Source organism: Ixodes scapularis, unplaced genomic scaffold (genome assembly GCF_016920785.2).
Source record: "Ixodes scapularis isolate PalLabHiFi unplaced genomic scaffold, ASM1692078v2 PGA_scaffold9__187_contigs__length_104089568, whole genome shotgun sequence".
NCBI lineage: Eukaryota > Metazoa > Arthropoda > Arachnida > Ixodida > Ixodidae > Ixodes > Ixodes scapularis.
Window position 1 is genome coordinate 88001594 of NW_024609884.1, and position 19790 is coordinate 88021383.

The 19790-nt window shown below is 43.6% G+C and overlaps 1 protein-coding gene across 2 annotated transcripts in view; it reads right to left on the reverse strand.

Annotated features, from left to right (window-relative positions):
- The window catches only part of LOC115328030 (vesicle transport protein SEC20), a 97564-nt gene that overhangs the window by 73437 nt on the left and 4337 nt on the right, over window positions 1-19790 (reverse strand). Inside the window, exons 5-6 of one of the 2 annotated variants that reach the window (XM_040205318.3) lie at window positions 17844-17965; window positions 583-1115 (exon numbers count right to left, since the gene is read on the reverse strand). In XM_040205318.3, coding sequence (XP_040061252.1) covers window positions 1036-1115; window positions 17844-17965 — 202 coding nt within the window. In that variant the 3' untranslated portion in view covers window positions 583-1035. Of the gene's footprint in view, window positions 1-582; window positions 1116-17843; window positions 17966-19790 lie in introns of those variants that run through there. The other variant, XM_040205317.3, reaches the window with a different exon arrangement.

Consider the following 19790-nt stretch of genomic DNA (forward strand, 5'->3'; position numbering starts at 1 on the left):
ACACTAGAAGATCTATAATAAACCTGAGACGAAGGAAAAATAAAAAAACGGAGAGTACAACGAAGTCTCTCCTTCGTTAGAGACTTCGTTGTACTGTCCGTTTTTTTTTTATTTTTCCTTCGTCTCAGGTTTATTATGGATACCATTCACCAGCTCGCCTGTGTTTTTTACCTTTCTTCACTAGAAGATCTCAACTGCGGCCTTTGAATGTTCGTGTCATAGTTTACCTGCAGTCTCGGGGTTTTTGTCATGTTCAATACTTCGTTGTTTCCCAGCGGTACCTAATTTTGAAATCGCTCAAGATTCGCCAACCGCTTATCACTATCGCTGTAAACGGTGGCAATAAACAGTAAACACAAAAAAAAAGGAACTGCATGACCTTAAAGCGGCAGCACAATACTATTCATTCATCATACAAAAAAATCAAACATTTGCACATAATCTGTAACAACTTTTGGAAAGCAACAGAATGTTTATTAGGTGGCAGACTACTATTAAACCATGTTGTTGTACTATTCCGGCTATAGGCGTAGACTACGGGGGGCCTCGGGGCTTAGAGAACTAGATAATACATACACAAAATTGATGGGGTAGATGATTTAATGAGAGACATAATCTAGAGGAAAATTTTGACTGAAAAAAACTGTTTGAAATTCTAACAGATTCATACAGGTGCCCCTCCAACCATACCGGTAACCGGTACAAACCTTTGTTTAACAGTATAACCAAGCTGCTCACCGGTTTGATCAAACTGTTCACAGGTTTGAATGTAGCGGTATCCAGACCTCTTTACCGTACATAGCAGCATGGTGGACCGGTTTGAAACTGCTCACCGGTTTGGTGAAACTGCTCGCAGGCCCAGTTAAACTGTTCACGGGTTTGAGCATAGCGGTATGCGGACTGTTCACACCGCTAGTGGCATGGTGGATTGATGAAAACAGTTAGCAGTTTGGTTACACCACTGCTTCGTCACTAAGGGGGGGTATGAGAAGAGAGAGAGAGAGCAGTCTTGCTCTCAGGGACTCTTGCCGAGCATTACTTGGTGGTGGTAATTGGTTGAGGCGTCGCAGGACTCCCAAGCCGACTGGCTCCGACCTTGGAAGCGCCGAGGAGATCTTTGAGAAAGAGAAAGACAGTCGCTGGGGAGAGGAAGCCGAGAGACGTGTGTGGTCAATGGGGGACGATTGGCAGCCGGACAAGAAGTAGCCAGGAGACAAAGGGGAGATAACCAACGTGGACGCAGCACAAGCTACAAGAGAGCAGCGGGACTGTGAGTGATCGTCAGCCAGGTCCTGAGATTCTTCTAATCTCATCTAGAACTGCACACCTTGGCCCCACGCCAAATATACAATTTTGCTCCTTGAACTTTAATTCCTCACATTGCTATTGCTGATTGTATTGTTTATTAGCGCATGTTTGTGTGCACTGTTATCCTTAATTTAAAAGGTGTCTGCATTAGGGATGGGCAATTGTTTGATTGACCTACCGATTAATCAATTAATGCTTTATTTGCAATTATTTTTAACCGGTTAAATTTTGACTAACCAAAAGACTGTAAAAATTAAACGCTTTCACCATGCAGGCATAGACGAGTACACCTGTATGAATGGCAAACTTTATGCATAATTTTGACCTAAAGTAAACTGGTGGGGCGAGATTTGTAACCCCAAATAAGTGCAGAATGTTATACGAGCCCTGGCCACTTGAACGTCGTGCGAGTGTCCGTTTAGCGCAGCAGGGACTATTGTGAATGATCAAAGGAGCTCGCCCATGCCGGAGAATATCAACAAACCTCTTTGCCTCTGCAGGTGAAGTAATAGTCAGCGAGACTGAGTGTCTTAGGATTATCCTCAACTATAGACATAGAGGTTTATTCACAACTGAAATTGTACATTGCACCATTTATCACATATTCAGCAAAGGCAAAAAGTGTAATTTTGACCTTTTTAAATACCATGCATGGAAATGAACAAAACTAATAGATTAATTAACTGATTAAGGGGTGGCAATTAATTGAGCTAAAATTTTTAATCGATACCCAGCCCTAGTCTGCGTGTACTTCATTATGTTCACCGCTTGCCCTTGTTTGACCATAAATTTGATGAGCGACGGAATGCTAGGTGCTCTCTCGCTTCCACGATGAATCATATTGAATATGCGGTGACCTTCCGACCCGTCATAGGTAGTTCCCATGCTCGAATAAATGTTTCTACCGAAGAAAGTGTCAAAGATCGTCATTTGCGTCTGCGGGATCGACAAATTGCAGACGGTACCATTTGGGGCTGAGGAAAGATTTGCCTCAAAAGGGTACCGTATCAAATGGGTGCCGGTATCAAACGAGGGGGGGGGGGGGGGGGGGGGGGCTAGATGCTACTACGCTATAGTCGGTGACAGGTCAAGAATGAAGTCGAAGCTCCTCCCACCTCTTTCCATTTTAGCAGAGCGAACGCTGGAGAGGAGGTCGCCTTCTCTCCAGCGTTGGCTCTGCTAAAGTGGAAAGGGATGGGAGGAGGTTTCCTTCCCAGAGCCCTGCATATTCGCAGATTATCCGCGGATGTTTGCAGTAAAGTGGCGGATTCGGATAAAAATGAATCAGATTTGGTGGATTGCGGATCGGATGCGGATGCCAGGGGCAGCGGATGTGGATTGGATATCGGCGGGTTCCGGATCCGTTTTTGCCGATGCGGCCCATAAACATGTGCGACCGTACAGTGTAGAGTGAATGAGTGAGTGATACTATGAAGTGCATCATCGAATGTATTGAAGGGGCAAACTACTCTCTTAGATTAAACGTGCCAATAGGGGAGACAATTGTTTTTTACGCCAATGAAGATTTGTTTCTCACTAAAGATTGCTTTAGAATGTTCTATCTCGCCAAAAATACTGTCCCTAGAAAAAGCAAAGAATGTAGGAGCGTCAGTCATCCCGGGAAGCGTGTTCTTCTCTCTGGGGGGATGATAGTTTATTTTATAAATACGATCAAACAGAATGTGATAAAATTACTTTCACCGTATTCTTACATGAAGAGTTCTTTGTGGAAAGGTAAGCAGACGGCTTATAGGATACCATCCAGATTTTTTTTTTTTAAGGTTTATTAATGCTTGATTTTATTATGTAAAATGAATGCGCGGCTTGAGAGTCGGATACATTTCCGAATTTCGCGGATGCAGTTCCGATGTGGATAAAGTCTGCAGATGCGGATCGGATGCAGATACAATTATTTAAGAACATTGCAGATGCGAATCGGATGCGGATACGAAATCTGCGGATGCAGATCAGATGCAGATGATTAAATTGTTATCCGCGCAGGGCTCTAATCACCGACTATAGATGGTACAAGCTACGCCCAACACAAAGGGTACAGTGAATATCATCCATTCATTCATTCATTGATTCTATGACAGAAGATATACCTTTGGTGAAAGTGTTCTGGCCATCTTCACAATGCCTCGCAAGAAAGAGATTGTCTTCAAAACGCCTCACAAAAGAACAGCATTTTGATACGCACAGAGAAGCAAGGTGGGCTCGCTTGCAATGACCAAAGGTTAACCGAGGAAACGAGGATCGTCTCAATAAAATCAACGAAATATGGTTCACAAATGAAAAGTCGAAATGCTACCGCATTTTGATGCTGTCTGCAGCAAAGCACTGCAAAAACAGCCCTGTTTTTTTTTTTTTTTTTTGACAGGACATTAGGCTAGAACTTGAACAAACAACTATACAGGCAGATCGCAACTGTTTGCAGCCTGCTTTCGTTTTAATATTAGCTTCAGTATTAGCGACCGTGCCAAAGACAGGTGTGCTCAAAATAAAGACTTTTGCTTTCGGGCACACCAATGTAGCACCTGTTTTTCTTCTTCACAAAACCACATAACACCGCGCATATATTGGTGCCTCGCAGTCTACACGGGAGCAGGCAAGGCAACCAGGAGAACCCTGCCCCCTCTCCCACCAACCCGCAATGAAGCAGCGACCAGCTGCAAAAGAACACACAAAACCACTGTGAAACGAGTTGAAGCCAAAGAGCGCAGATAGACTCATCGATGCCTTTTCCTCCTTTCCCATCACTCTTAGAGAACCAGCCGTACGAGCTAACAGCGCCATTGCAAAGCGAGCGTTGACTCAACTTCTCCAGAAATATCTGGAGAAGTCACATGACGCATCCTTTCTCAACGTCACCCCGCAAACCCTTATAGAACCATGGCCCTCAGGGACCTCATGCCTTGCCAAACAAATGAACTCACCGACCTCTTAAACTCATGCCCCTCACCAAACTCATGAGTGAGTTTGACCAAACTCATGAACTCACCGACCTCATAAACTCACACCCCTTACAAAACTCATGCCCCTCACCGAACTCAACAAACTCATGGCCTTCACTGACCTCACTCAACCTCAAACTGATGAGTTCTTGAGGCTTACAAACTCACTCGCCCTCACCTGACGCCCGATTGGTGAGGGTGAAGGAGGTGAGTGCACTCATGAGTGAGTTTTGCCAAGGTATGCTTCTGGGATGCAAGTTTAAGGGGGGACACTACCCAGAAAAAAAAACATTTCTGCAAAAAAGTTGATTTTGAAAAGTGTCATATTTAAATCCACCAACATCTAGAAAGTATTCCCCGAAAGTTTAATTAGTTTACACTGCATAGTTAATTTTTTATAAATTATTTTTGGACTGCCGATGCTGAAGGAAAGGTAGAGGTTGGAGCACTTTGTACACATTATTCTCCATTCCTTTTTAGGCATAAATTTCACTTTAGGAAAACTATTGTTTTGTTATTACATAACTTGGATTCATTTTTATGAGTTTTTCTCAATTGAAATTTTAAGGGGAAATAGCTATGAGCTTGTATTTTTTTATTTTTGTCATTTTTCATGCTGAAGAGCTTAAATTTTGGGACAAAGGATGGAAACCTAAAAAACAATATTCGTGTTTATGTGGCTTTATGGTCATGAAAGATGGTATAATATAGAAATATAGCTTCATAGCTATCTGCTCTGAACTGCCCTCAAGCAATACAACGCACGAAAATGACAAAAGTGTAAGTACTTTCAAAACAATAGTTTTCCTAAACAGTCACGCCCACTTTGATCTTTGAACATTTGCTATCTTTTTTTTTGCACTTCACCCAAGTTAACAAAATTTGGCAGAAATGTTCTTAACATCAACAGAAACAAACCCTGTAAATGTCATTTAAATCAGACAAGTGGTTCAAACACTCACATTTTTTAATAGTGCCCCCCCTTAAAGGGCAACTCCGGTCGATACTTTCGATTTTGGGATTATGGCTGTTTTCAGTGCAGTTAGCGCCCCTGAATTGCAAGGTGTAATTTTTTTCTCGTTATTGTGCGTAGTTTTAAAGATATCGACGTCTCAAAGTTTTGTTTGGGTCGCGGCCGACAAAACCGAAACTAGCCGCTCGAGGTTCCGGCAACACTGGAAATCAGCCGCTATGTGGACGTGACGCCAAGATCGTTCTCGTTCAGCGAGTACGCAGTCCAAGCGGCACCTACCTCTGTTGCGCTAGCCGTCTAAAGATAGAAGGTAAGCTCATTTTGTTTTAATTCTGTATACGTGGTAGTTATCCAGCCTATGTAGCAAGAGTTAGTGCGTATATTCAAAAGCTAGCGACTGGAAAACCCGTCAACTCGTTCGGTGGCGTACTCGGCGGCCGCCGCCGCACGTGCGCTATGCCGTGCCGTACTCGTTGCTTGTATACCAAAAAGCTAGCGACTGGAAAACGAGTGAACTCGTTCGATGCCGTACTCGGCAGCTGTCGGAGTGCGTGCGGTCTCCCGCACTCGTCGCTAGGCCTAAATTGTCATCGGGGCTCCGTGGATGGAGCGGCGTTGCTCTACGCCGCGCTGCCAGTGACGTACAGTGCTGGCGCTTTCGTGCTGCGGGTCAGTCCCAGACACGAAGCTTTGAGGCTCTCCGGCGCGTTCCGCGACAACCGAACAGACGTGTGTCAAGCTGTAGACGTCTGTTTTTTCGTTATTTTTTATTCAGGCGCGTAAAAGCCGAATTTGAAAGCTACGACACTAATTCACCACATAAGTTCGTCCAGGTAGTGAATCTTTGTACAAATAAAAAAAAAACTTGCCGCACTAAAAAAAAAAAAAAGTTCTTTGGGCAGTCGTTTTCTTCTCAAAGCTAGCAAAAGTTTTTGTGGGTGATAAAGGAAAACAGAGAACGTTAGCAAGGTGAGAACACTTTCTTTCCCTTCCGCATTCCCACCCCCACCCACAACAATTTTTTTATTAGAATACATAGGATCTTAAGTTTTCCTCCGTAACTTTTAACTAAAGCAAATTTTTTTTTTTTTTGCATTTTTAAATATTATATTTACCTCCAGCCGAACTCGGGCAAATTAGAGAGTTGTAACTTACAAATCCGAACTTTCGCGATTTCTTTAAAGTCCCTTGTGGTATTCACAAACGCAATGTTAATTAATACTGCTGCGTAACGGGTTCGAACGATTGGGAGGCGAATGTTTATATCGCATGAGCTTCACGCCCCGGCTGTTCGCTAGTAGTCGTTACGGACCTGAATACTACGCACGAGATAGCGTAGTAAACAAGCAGTGACGCAAAGCAGAACATTGTTTTCGTTTTCATTACGAACTTCAGTGTTTGGAGCTAGTTAGTGGTTGTACTCTACATGCCCACCATTCCCCATTCAACAGACCTTCAATGGAGCGTGAGTGCTCAATCTTCAACACTGCACTTGACAATGACTGTTTTATTTATTGATCAGGATACTTTTATCATGTTTACCTTTCTGTACATGTACGATGGGCAAAGAGCGACGGCACGGCATCCTTTTAAGCCTCGACCCCTTCGCTGACAGGCCACAAGCAACCAACACCTGTAGGTTTCGTTCGTAACTCTCCGGCGGAAAATGATCGGAGCAGAGCTTCGATCTGGGGGTCGACGTCCAAGGCTTTCCAAAGTCCACTCGTCGAACAGCGTTCACCCACACCTTCTACAATTTCCGATCCGTTGGAAACTTGTGAAAAAGCACCTCCGGGTTGCGCAGCGGCTTGTTTGAGCAGCCCACAGTGCTTTAAGTTGTACTCGGCATCTTTCGAGGAACAGCTGGGCAATCTTGGGCGCACCGAGTTGCTCGCTAAAACGAGTCTAGGAGTCCTCACAAGCAAATAAACAAAAGGCTATACCGAAGCTACGCGGGCTACAGGTAAAAGCAACGGCTAAACACGCAATTACAAGCCGAAGTTGCGGTGGTAACGGCACAAAGAAGCGCGCGCGACGGCTGCGCCGTGCGCCCGTCCGGAACGGAGGAAAAAAGGAGGACGATGTTGACATCACGGCCCAATGTTGCTTTAGCGATCGGCAACCCGCTAGCCGCCCGCTAAGGAGCAGCGGCTCTCGGCGGGTCGCGTTTTTATTATCGGCATTAGTTGAGAATGCGGCGTCCCACGGACGTGACATTTTGGCTGGGGTCGTATTTTGTGTCACTAAAGCGATACCAGTAATTTAGTTCATTTTGAGTTTTGGCCGGAGTTGCCCTTTAATTTAAGGGGCAACACTGCTTCTAGAGCTTTTTTCATAACTTGACATTCAATTCAAATGGAATTTACACAGCTTATCTGCCAGTACAATCTGACTACAAATATGTATTTGGTTTTGATATAGCTTAATTAGTTTTGTTAATATTAAAAATTTCATTTGCAAAGATTATGGAAAGGATTAAGACAAATTAAAATACTGAAATCCTAAAAAAAAACAAAAAAACATATATATCAGTAAACTAAAAAGGCTGTGAAATTCAATAAGGCAAAAATGAAAGCTCTAGGATGACTTATAGGCTTTTTAGGACACTGTGGCATTTTCCAGTTTCAAATGATTTATTGTAGAATGCCTAAAAGGAACCTAAAAAACCTGATAGCATATTTAATACATGACCTCTTATTGCATTCATCACACATACCCCTACCAGAGAAAGAAAAAAATATGAAATTTGGATATGTGCAAGTGGAGATATGGCTTCCATAAAATAGCTAAGTGTAAATAGTTCACTCAGAAATAATAGCAAAAAAAAATCTACAAAACCATATTACTTTGTTTCCAAGACAATGTTTCAAGCAAAAAGGATCACCCTTAATACTTGGGTCGTAGCTAATAGTATGTACTTTTATTAACACTGTAAACATGTAATTGCTTTAGTCACAGCATTTTTCTTCCTTAGTGAACAATGTTAAACTTCGCTATATTTCAAGCCCAACCCTGTGTTCCACAGCGGTGTATAATGACAAGCTATGAATCTAAGCAAAGTAACAATTGAGAGGAATGCAGAGTATGTTCACGCCGCGCCAGCATTCCGATGACGCAAATATACAGCTAATATGCCAGCCTTGTCTCTATAAAAATGACCCTTTCGTCTAAATTTACGAGCAGTTAAAAACAAACAAATAAAATATGTGGGCTATAAAAGCTGTCTTTGTATTATTTCATACACAGGGCAGCTTTTATCAGGCACCTGTTTTCTGGCTTCTTGCTATTTTAAAAGATTTTGAGCGTGTGGATGATGTTTTGAATGCTAGAACAAACACCTTTGCAGATATGCGTGAGCAGAGATAATAAAGCGAAACTTGTTTATTGCAAATTGGTCTATGATTACTTAGTCTTCACTTTACTTTGATCGCCTACATGCGCAGCGACATACTGTTCCAGTTTCACTGTACAGTTCTTGCCCTCTGTTTTGATTGATTCTCCAGACGTCATTACCGTAGAATACCGCGCATCTGCCCATTCCCACATTAAGCGCCCATATTCAAATTTCTAAGATCTGAGAAAATATGCACAGTACATTTATATGTAAAAGTGATGACAGGACAAGCGCCCATCCCCCATTTTTTTCGTGATTATCTCTAAATTTTGAGTGGGCGCTTACCCGGTATTTTACGGTAGTTTGTTTGGAATGTGAATTCGCTCTGCAGAAAAAATGCCGATGCTTGTTCGCATTAAAGGTGTCCAACAGCGTGCATAAATGCATGCATGAAGGTATTTTAGCACTGTGTTTAATACCATGAATTTGAAAGAAAAACACTAAGTAACCAATATTTTTGTTTACGTGGCAGAAAAATGTTCCAAGCTATTTAGTATGCAAAAATTATTCGCAATACTTACTCTTATAATCAAGTGCAGAGAAAAAATGCACCCGCTTTTCCACACAAGAATGCATTACCGGAAATTCATTTTCGGCTGGTTGATGTCCTTCAATTTGAAATAGCACACTAGCGCCAACTGAACCCCTAGCATACATTATAATAACTCTATGGTTTGTGCAGGACACATTCTGTGTTCCCTGGTTTTTGTCAGCATGATAAAGCCAGTATAACTTTCTCGGTTGTCGGGCACTTCTGTGTCAGAATTATGTATACATCTAGGATATGTGGATAAATGCCTCGCGAGAGGTTTAACGTCAACAGAGTCAGCAGTTACAGGTCAGCGTTATCTTACACAGCGGTTCGGTTTTCAAGGTTAAAGCTTAAAGGAAAGCTGAAGAGGTGCTTGAAGAAAATGAGTTAGAGGTGAAGTCTAGCATATTTTTGTCCTGTGAATTTGCATATCAGAAGCATTTGACCCGACGTATCAATACACGAGAGAAAAACCGAAAAACCAACCACTGGGTGTGAAGTTGTACCCAGAGGTTTCAGCTGCCTTGTGCATGCTGCTTGTAAGGAAATGCGTGCGGCACTTTTGGACTGCTCAGGTAAAATTCGCGGAAAGCGCAGAAATGTTGAGATTTCTGTGTCATGATTTCCTCGCCAGTGATGCAAATGAGCCGAGTAATTTTGTAGCACCTTTTAGAGCAGCCAAACATCAATTATGGAGCAGCAAAAGTACTTTTGGAACACAAGCACAGACGTCCTTTTCATTTATACGACTGTGAATAATATATGTTAAAATTTGAGCGTTGGCCTATGCACCTAAAAAACGTGCATGCTTTGCCTTTCCACTTCTGTGCAACGTCAGGTTTGATTTCGTAAAACACCTGTTTAGTTGCACAAAGAAACACTAGGCATGACAACAAGATGCTGATCGATGAAAGACAGTATGGACTGCTGTGAATAGTCATTTTAGGTAAGAAATAAAATGTAAAGCAAATAGTACATTCCACTAAAATAATGTTAGAACAATCTTAAGCACACAAACTGATGTTTCCTTGAAGTTTGTAATAAAAGAAAATTTCTTCATTATAATTTAGAAAAAAAAAACCTTTCGTCATTAAAATTATGAAAATTAGTGACGTTAAATAAGTAAATTAGTGACTGCTTCACCTAATTTAGTTTTAGGTCAATTCCATTGACTGTACCTCGAACGGATGAAACATGTAGAAAGGTGACAACTTAAACAATGAAGTTCAAATAAAAATAAACATATTGGCGACGAGATGTTTTGGTGGTGGAACCTCACGGGCACCCTCCTGTGATGGAGCTGGTAGGCATACCTTGGCAAAACTCACTCATGAGTGCACTCACTCACCTCACTCACCCCCACGGATCAGGCGTGAGGTGAGGGTGAGCAAGTTCATAAGCCTCGAAAACACACGAGTTTGAGGTTGAGTGGGGGGTGCGAGTTCAGTGAGTTCATGAGTTCAGACAGTTCATGAGTTCAGTGAGTTCGGTGAAGGACGTGAGATTATGAGGTCGGCGAGTGCTTGAGTTTGGTGAGGGACGAGAGTTTCCGAAATCGGTGAGTTCACGAGTTCAGTGAGAGGCGTGAGTTCATGAATTCAGGTGAGGGGTGCAAGTTAATGAGGTTGGTGAGTTCATGAGTTTGGCGAGGCATATGGTCTTTGGGGGGCCATGGGTTGGATGAGGGTTTGCGGGGCGACGTCTAGGAAGGGCGGGTCACGTGACTGCTCGCTTCGCAATGGCACTGATAGCTCGTACGGCTGGTCCTCTACGAGTGATGGGAAAGGAGGAAAGGTGAATATTAACTTATCTGCGCTCTTCAACTCCGGCTTGCTTCGCGCCAGCTTGGCGTGGTTTTTTTCCGCTGGTCGCTGCTTTGTACCGGGGTGACGAGAGAGAGGGCAGGGCTCTCCCGCTCGCCTCCGCCGCTGTCGTGTAGACTGTGAGGCAACAATATAGGCGCGGCCTTTTGTTATTTCACGAAAGAGCCAAACAGGTGCTACGCCGGTACACCTCAAGGCAGACGTTGCTATTTCGAGTGCGCTCGTCTTACGCACGGTCGCAAATTCTGAAGTTAATATTAAAATAAAAGCTGGCTGGAAAATGGCACGATTCACCTGTATACTTGTTTGTTCAAGTTGTAGCCTGGAGTTCAGTAAAAAAAAAGTATGCACACATGTTTTCATGCTTGAGTACGCCCGAAACGCCGGACTTGTTCACAACTGGGTTTAAAGGCTCCTACATTTACTTGGTAAAATATAAAAGTTGATTCGATTGTGGATTATCATAAAAAAATTGCAGACAATAAGTTTCTAGATTGCATTTAAAGAGATATGAAACAATCTTTTTTACTTTCACCTAATATTGGTGATAACAAATCGACGTTTTATCCTGCTATCCTACACCCTGTTAGTCGCTCAAGAGGGGGACACTGAGCATAGTCGGAATACCAGCTGTACTTGGAAACATTTCACGTGAGGGAGAAAGGGTCTTCTTAGTAGCTTTAAAAGTATTTAGATATTAGTTACGATTACTATATATTATTACAGTGAAACCTGTTTAGAACGAACCCACGTACAGCGAATTATTGTCGATATCAAACTCGCAGTAAATATAAATATAAATGCCTGTAAAAAGTACTTTTTATAATGAACAACATATTGGCTATATCAAACTTTTTCCCCTGGAAAGGTTTCCGAAAACGCGCAAACAATCGTCTTCTAGCCTGTCCCTTCCCCCCAAAAAAAGAGTAAGAAAGAAAGAAAATTCCAAAAGCTCAAGTTGCGAACATAATTGAGCGAAGAGAAGCGATTCAGAAGGGGAGAAAGCTCAAAAATACACTCTGTACACACGCATAGAAAAAAAAGCTTTTCAACCCAAACGGTTTCCCACGAAGCGAAGCGATACAGAAAAGGAGATAAGCTAAAAAAAAAAAAAAAACCTGCACGCATACGAAAAAAAAATCTTTACAGCGCGTTGTTACAAGGCGGAAGCGAAGAGATCACAAAGAAGGAGAAGCTCTCGCCTTACAACGAACGCATCGTGGAAGTTGGTTGTAAATATGTTCTGCTATATCGAATTACTCGCTATATCGAACTGATCATAGCTTTTCCTGCTGTTTGTTATAAACAGGTGCGACTGTATTTATAAACCAGTACAGCTCGCGCCGGTGCACATCCCAGTCGTTTACGAGAAGCGCCATTTGTTTTTTTAGCAACATTTATATTTATACAAGTAAATGACGGGGGAGGGGGTAATATCCAAACCCAAGTCATTAAACGTATTTGATATGCGTGCATGCGCGTGCGTGCACAGAGGCAACCTTTACCGCCCGAAGAAATGAAGCGACCCAATTTTTCGTATCTAACAAAACAAATCTTGAAAAATTGTAGAACGTTTAATTCAGTTGCATACCGCACCCTTCCCCTCCTCAAATATATTGTGGATATCCAAATTAGGCTATCAATACTTAGAAGTGAAGTAATTTAAATATCAAAGGTAAAATAATGTGTGCTTACACCAGTAGGCCATTTATTCATTAAAAATGAAAGCCGTTCACAACTCCCTGTAACGCCGAATTAGAGCGCAGCTCTTGAGGAGGAGGAGGGAAGGGCACTGAGGGGCACGTGTTCTCGGGGGGTCACGTGACCTGGGGGAGGTGTCACGTGACCTCGGGGGGGGGGGGGGGGGGGGGAGGTCACGTGACCCCCTCCCCGAGGTCACCGAAGGTACCCGAGGTCCTCCCGAAGGAACCCGAGGTCCTCCCGAGGCCCTCCCGAAGGAACCCGAGGTCCTTCGGGAGGACCTCGGGTTCCTTCGAGAAAATGTACCCATAATGCACCGCACGGTTACGCCAACGGCGCCGCCGCTCAAGCCGGAAATGGGCGCCTAAGAGCTGCACTCTAAAAACTACCATCCATCCAAAACTAATAAATGATTTGAATAGAAAACAACTCTGTACATGTAGTTTGTAAGCATTTGTATTCAACATATTGACAAGTTTCAACACAAACACACATTGTCTGAGCAACAAGAATACCGAAAGCATCTGACACCACTCACGATTTTACGTCAAGATCCATAAAGTATTTCATTTAAAAAAAAAACAAATTCGGGTGTGGGTATGTTTATACAGCCTGAACTTAATCTGCCTCAATGGGCGACTTGTGTCTCAGCTGCAGATGAGAAATTTAGGCGGTTCAGTACAACCGCTAGCGTGGCATCTTTAACGTGCACCATGCAGTAGTGATACATGAACGCACGCCGGTACGATGCTCATCCAGACCGAAACGGGCAAGGTTGTGGTCGAACCCAGGATGCCTGGGTTCTGCAGCGCGAGCTTTCGTTCCACGTGCTCCGAGCTGGTGTGTGCTAGCCCAGTCGGGCATCGATTCCCCCTATCTATATATAACATTTTAGGAAGCAGAGTTGGTAGATTAGAACATTCCAGTTTTAATTGCTATGTGTAGTGCAAGAAAAAACAAGAGACGCAATAAAAAAATATACTATACAATAATTTGGTACCTCGAGGGTTCCTCTTTGAAGCTGGAGCATATTACCTATTACCTTTCGTGATAAGAATAGATAGGACGCAAAAGGAACAGTATTCGTTTTAGAAATATAAGGCTCTGGTCACAGTATATACAGTGTAGACTGCATATAACGTATGTCGCGGGAGTCGCAAAAATCCGCACTATAAGCGGTACCATGCTATAACCAAAACATCAATTTTTCAGGCCAAAATACATGCCATGAGACAACCTACCTTTGTAAAACAATTTATTTTATATTAGATGAAAAATAAAGCTTAGTTTGAGGAAAGTCTTCATTTCACCAGACTAGTACACTTCTCTCTCGAGTGTGTCACACATTTTGAAAGAAATGAGTGACTTTTGCCTCGCGCAGCCTTTTAACGGCGTCGCGGGTTGCGGACGGACGTTGCGAGCGTTCAGGATTGCTAACCCTAATCACATTTCTCCGGTGATGAAAACGCGTGAAAATTCGCATCCTTTATACGGTACGCGCCAGTAATACCTTCAACTTGAGCACACGCATGAAATGCTCTAAATAAGAAATCCGGGCGATGTTCGAAAACACAAATGCTTAGAAAGCACCACTGTAGTCGAAGTAAACAAACACAACGACACGGGCGTTTCTGCTGTCTTGAGAGTGCCGCCACGACATCGCCGCACGAGTAGATGGATCTTCCCTTCTAGTACGTGCTGGGTTATCATAGCAACACACAACGAAAATTCAGTCAAGGATAGCGCTTTTACTGCTTCTACGCGGAACGATGAGCTTTCACCACGCCATCTACGTCGACGATCACCACCGACGCCATGTTTGCAGATAGAAGCAGTTGGCCCGCGACTGGCATGCAACACGCGCGGCCAGTTGTTCTCGACCTGTGATTGGTCTGTCGTTGCGGTTGTTTCCAACGCAGCGGGGGAAAGTCCCTCCATCGCTATGGCAACTGAAGCCTCTCTTCGCTTCTCCCTGCTTCTTCAAGCAACCTCCTTGCCATCCTTGCCCCCGCGAGTGCCGCTTGTGGCTAGCGCCGTTATCTAGTGCCGCACAGGGGAGCGTGCTCGCTGCGCCGGTCGGTCGGCACGGTCGGCGAGCTGTTCCAAAAACCGCACTATATCCAGTATTTCCCTTCGCGTGCCTGCATTTTAAGCGGTATGTAATTACATGGAGTCCTATGGGAGGCGAACCGGTGGTTGAAAAAAGCCGCGTTATACCCAGTCCTGCACTATAAGCGGTTACGTTGTAAGTGGTCTATACTGTAGTTGCATTTACAATGAAAATTCAAAAATGGTTGAAAAGTGAATTATAGCGCAACACTTCATTAGTATAAAGCCTGTCTCCCCTCTCCGTTTTACATTCGGTAGTTTGTTTAACCTGCAAATATAATTTCAGTAAAATGCCGGCAAGAACCGGCATATCCACAAACACGACTACCAATAAAAATGTGTCCCATAAGTTTAATGAACCTATCAAACTCAAGCCTAATATCATAAACTGCAAAAACAACCACCCGAAAATATTATAAAAGCCTACTACAATAGTGCTTTAAAGGTGACAATGCTCTTTAGAGGCATAGGAACCGGAGTTGCATCAAAGTTTGTTGCTCCTCCGATCGACAGCTGCACAGGAACTACCGTGACTACCATATTTATTAAAATATATATAAACCCTTGTTTTCTTCTTTCTCTTTCTCTGCTGTTTTATTTTTTTTAATTAGAGATTAATTTACAATTAGGACAAAGAAGTTAGACTTGTAATAATCCTGAGCATAATTTGCGTGCCTATAGCGCTAAGCCAGGCACTCCCTGAGGTCAGTCGCTGCTCCTAGCACTCCGGTGCAAAGCGGTGAAGCTCGACGTGTGCAGGCTGGTGAGAGGCGAAGGACGACGCGAGCGGCGTAAGTGCCAAGGTACTGTGCAGCCACGGAACGAAGGCATGTGACAGACATGATAATCGAGGGATCTTATCAGGGGCCCTATGCTACATGGCGGGACCAAGCGGGACCGGGACAACGCCGCCTGCTGCAATTGGACAGCGGCTGACCAATCCCAACAGACGACGATGTCCCAGTCCCTTGGTCTCGACGTGTAGCATAGGGCTCCAAGAGTACAAGACCCTGGTTTTGTTTTATCACAGTGGCTGCAATCAGCAATTTCCCTATTTTGCAAAGTTTTCTCATGACCCTTAGTTCCTGAAATCGACGACAGTGTCTGTAAATTTAGACAATGTCAGCAATCTACCAGTCAGCGCATCAACCGGCCAGAATGGTTGATGCCTAGCATCACTGGCTCTGGCCGGTTGATTTGCAACATCAACAGCTCAGGCCGATTGATTCGCAGCATCAAAGCGCAACATCATGGCTGTCGTCAACTCTTTGTACGCATTCTTTCATCTGCTAAACCAACCAAGTGCAGCGAATGTCCCGTTACTTGCGCTTTTAGCATGTGTGTTTGTTGTTGTATGTGTTTGAGCATTCGACTGTGCTCTGACCTAAGACAAAACAAACTATACGGTGAGTAGAGACGCTGTGAAATTAATTTTTGTACAATTTTTCTTTCCTTCTACTTCTCTGAATATTAGGGTCAACCAGAAATAAAACTTTTTTTTTTTCCTTTAAGCCCATCTCGGTGCAGGTGTGGCAGAATTCGTATCAAACGTGGCATTTTGGAGCAAGATGTAGCAGACTTTCAATCATAGGGCAGTTTGGCGCAAATGGTGCAACACGTTCATCACTGCAACTTCCAAGCATTGAAAAAAAGGGGGGGGGGGGGATGATATAGAGATGAGATGGCATCAGTCGAGCCGCCGAAGCCTCAAGGTCTTTCTGAGCAAAAGAGACTATGAGTATGATTTGCGGGCTCGTCACCATTCACTATATTCTCCCTCCCGATACAGTCGCAAAGATTTACCAGCGTCGTTGTGGCGGCAAAGTCGAGAGCGCAGCCGCGACATCCCTGTCATTGCGTGTCTATCGGGTGCTAGCTGTTGGGTGCAAGTGTGCAGCATACTCTACTTCATTGCGATGCTCCCGAAACCAATCGTTTATGCAGCGACCCGTTTGGTCTATGTATTCAGCGCCACAGGCGTCATGCCTGTTAGCATGTCTCTTGGTGCGGCGAGACGGCCCCTCTCTGTTTATCGACTTGCACAGGTCTCCCAGCCTCTGATTGCATGTGAAAACTACATCTATGTCAAATTTGAAGGCCACAGACTGAAACCAGTGGGCTACCGTGCACATAGTTCAAATCGCCATGCTGGTAAAAAGCAAGAAAGAAAAAAAAAAAATTTCGCTCAACATTTGCAAAGCTGTGTAGCGGGGGGGGGGGGGGGGGGGGGGGAAGCTATGGAATTATTTCTTCATAGCTCCCTCCCCCTGCTATGTGCCTGCTTGACACACACTTCATCTGAGGAAACATGGGAAAACCTCAAAAGGGTTCAGAAATGGTGGTATGCTGGGAACACCATCCTTAAGTAGTTGTTGGAGATAATCAAATTTATCACAGAACACTACAGTGACTAATTTCTTGGAACTAATATAATTTTGTGATATGCCGAGCACTTTGAGCTGGGGAAAAAAAATGGTCGCTGTGCAAAAAAATGTACCTGTGCATGGTGAATGTACTGAACTCAGGTGAAGGCCCCTCGGTGTTATCTGGATACAAATGCAGCCTGTGGCCATACCTTTCCCACCCTTGATGTAGACAGAGTTATGGAAAAATAATTTGCCTCTGCACCCAGCTTCCATAGAAAAAGAGCAATTCAAGGCCTGCACCCTCACCCCAACAAAATTCGCTGCCCACACCTTACTCAAGCCCTGGCCACTTTCATAGCGACGGCTGGAATCGGGAGGCAAGCAAACCGCAGACTCAAGTACCGAAACAAGAAGGAATCATGTTTATATCCATGGCAATGTTATAGATACACATGCCAAATGTTGCCGATACAACAATAAGTTAGAGATGGCTTGCATGAGGTTACAGCCACCAGCATTGCAACCGTTTTGCTCTATGACACGCTTAATTTCAAGAGACCCTCGAGGCTCTGTGACCACACTGTGTTAGTGACTGCACCAGCCTACAACTGTCACCTAGTGTGGCGAGAGCGCAAGGCAATCGGTTAGACGGTCCCAGACGAGACTGAACAGGAAAAACTCACCCAACATCTCCAAGGCATTTTCGCTGTGCTTGACTTGGTCTGCCATCATCCTGCTCACAGAAAACAGGCTTTCAGTCATGCCAGTGGTGCTCCGAAGCAGGGTTTCCTTGTCAGCGCGGCCCCTAGAACAAGTCCTTAAAATGAGATTTCCCTCGTAATTCGCCATAGCAAGCATTCCACCCAACCCAACCTCATTGCAGTGGGACAAAGCTGCTTTGGAGCAATGTGTCCCAATCCCAACACATTTCAACAGAAAATGGTGCTCAAAAACAAAAATCCGTGGGAAAGAACAAATAACATGAAAGAGGTGCTGGAAAATAAATTCATTTATGGACACAGAGAAAAAAAAAAGACTAATAGATATAACTATATTGGCAAACAAAACAAATAAGAACCCTGTCTTCTGTATTTTAACTCCTACCTTTATCAGTGCTATCTTTTTGCAATGTGCCGAATGCATACCAACTTACCCAGCTTTTCACTTTTGTACCAATGCCACACAAGCTCAACTTTGGAATAATGTAATACTATATATGAAAATTTTAACTTAATTTGAGATGTAACAGGAAGGGAGCCTAATCAAAAAGCAGCTTCCAATGGTGACACACGTATGTGTGGCAACTTTCCACTCCATCAACACTCAAAGGTTTCTGTATACGGAAATAAAAGAAATGCTTTGTGCTTTTCCTTGTTTTTAATTACCCGTCACCTCCAACAGGACTTAAACTTGCTGGGGCATCGGCAAAACTCGCACCTTATTACCAAATCGAGACGCCAACGAGAATAATGCTGAGTGGCAATAAGATAATGTTCATGGTCATTCAAAAATATCTGAAATCTCTTGGGTATTTTGCTATCTTAATTATTCCCCAATGAAGGTGGAATGATTTTATTGGATAAAACATGATAAGTGCATTAAAATTTCTACCATCAAGTTCCGAAAACATTGAAAGTGCATCAGCAGTTCTACTGTCCAGTAGACTATTAAAGCAAACATTAAATGGTATTATATCATAAATGTACAGTGTCTGATGGTAGCAAAACAGAAAAAAAAGATTTTTTTTTTTATTATGCATTACAAAATGTGGTGTCCTTCACTTCGCCGCGGATCAGGTTGCGTGTGGCTAGGATAGGTGGCGCAAGTCGCCGCCTAATTCAGCCAGCCATGCAATTTAGTGTGATTTGGTACAATATGGCAGATTTTAGCGGGATGGTGCAGGAAATTGCTTCTGGCACAAAATGGCACAGGAGTGGAATCACTGTGTAGTCTGCTTTTGTGTTTTTTTCTCAAACCTCGTACCTTTTAAGTGCATTCTCATTTGAAGTATTTTCAAGCTGTGCTTTGAGTGCAATTGTGCCGCACACCTAGATTCCAGGACCGGAATAAAATGAAGCACGAAAAGAGACATCTCACAGTTCCATCCGTAACGTCTCTGAAAGCGACCAGTTAACTCTTTCCCGAACACAGCCATAGAGTGTCGACCACCCACAATCGGTGGGCAGAGGCCCATTTCCAAACTCCCGCACTGCTCTCATGCTCACTGCACCACCTTGTCGGTACCCTGAAGACTACAGTTTTGGTTCCTGTGCTTCTCTCCCTCTTTCCACGAGGAAGCAATTTTTAAGCCAAAAGCAAAGCAGACGGAACGTCATCGTTTGTAAAAGCCATGGCCACTTCGACGGGTCCGGAACACGCTCGCAAACATGGCAGTTCTCGCGAATCCTTCGTTGGTTTTTCGAACTCAGAGCAGCAGTGGGTCTGATGATAAAGCCAGATTATCATATTTCAGTCCTGATGACCTGTGCTTCACCACACTGAGAAACTGCTTAGCCCAATGACTTGATTTATGGTAGATGAAAATCTTTTCGAGCTGAAACTCTACATAGTTTCTGCACAGGTTTTTTGTTACAAAAATAAAGAACTATTAATATATTTCAAAATTTTCT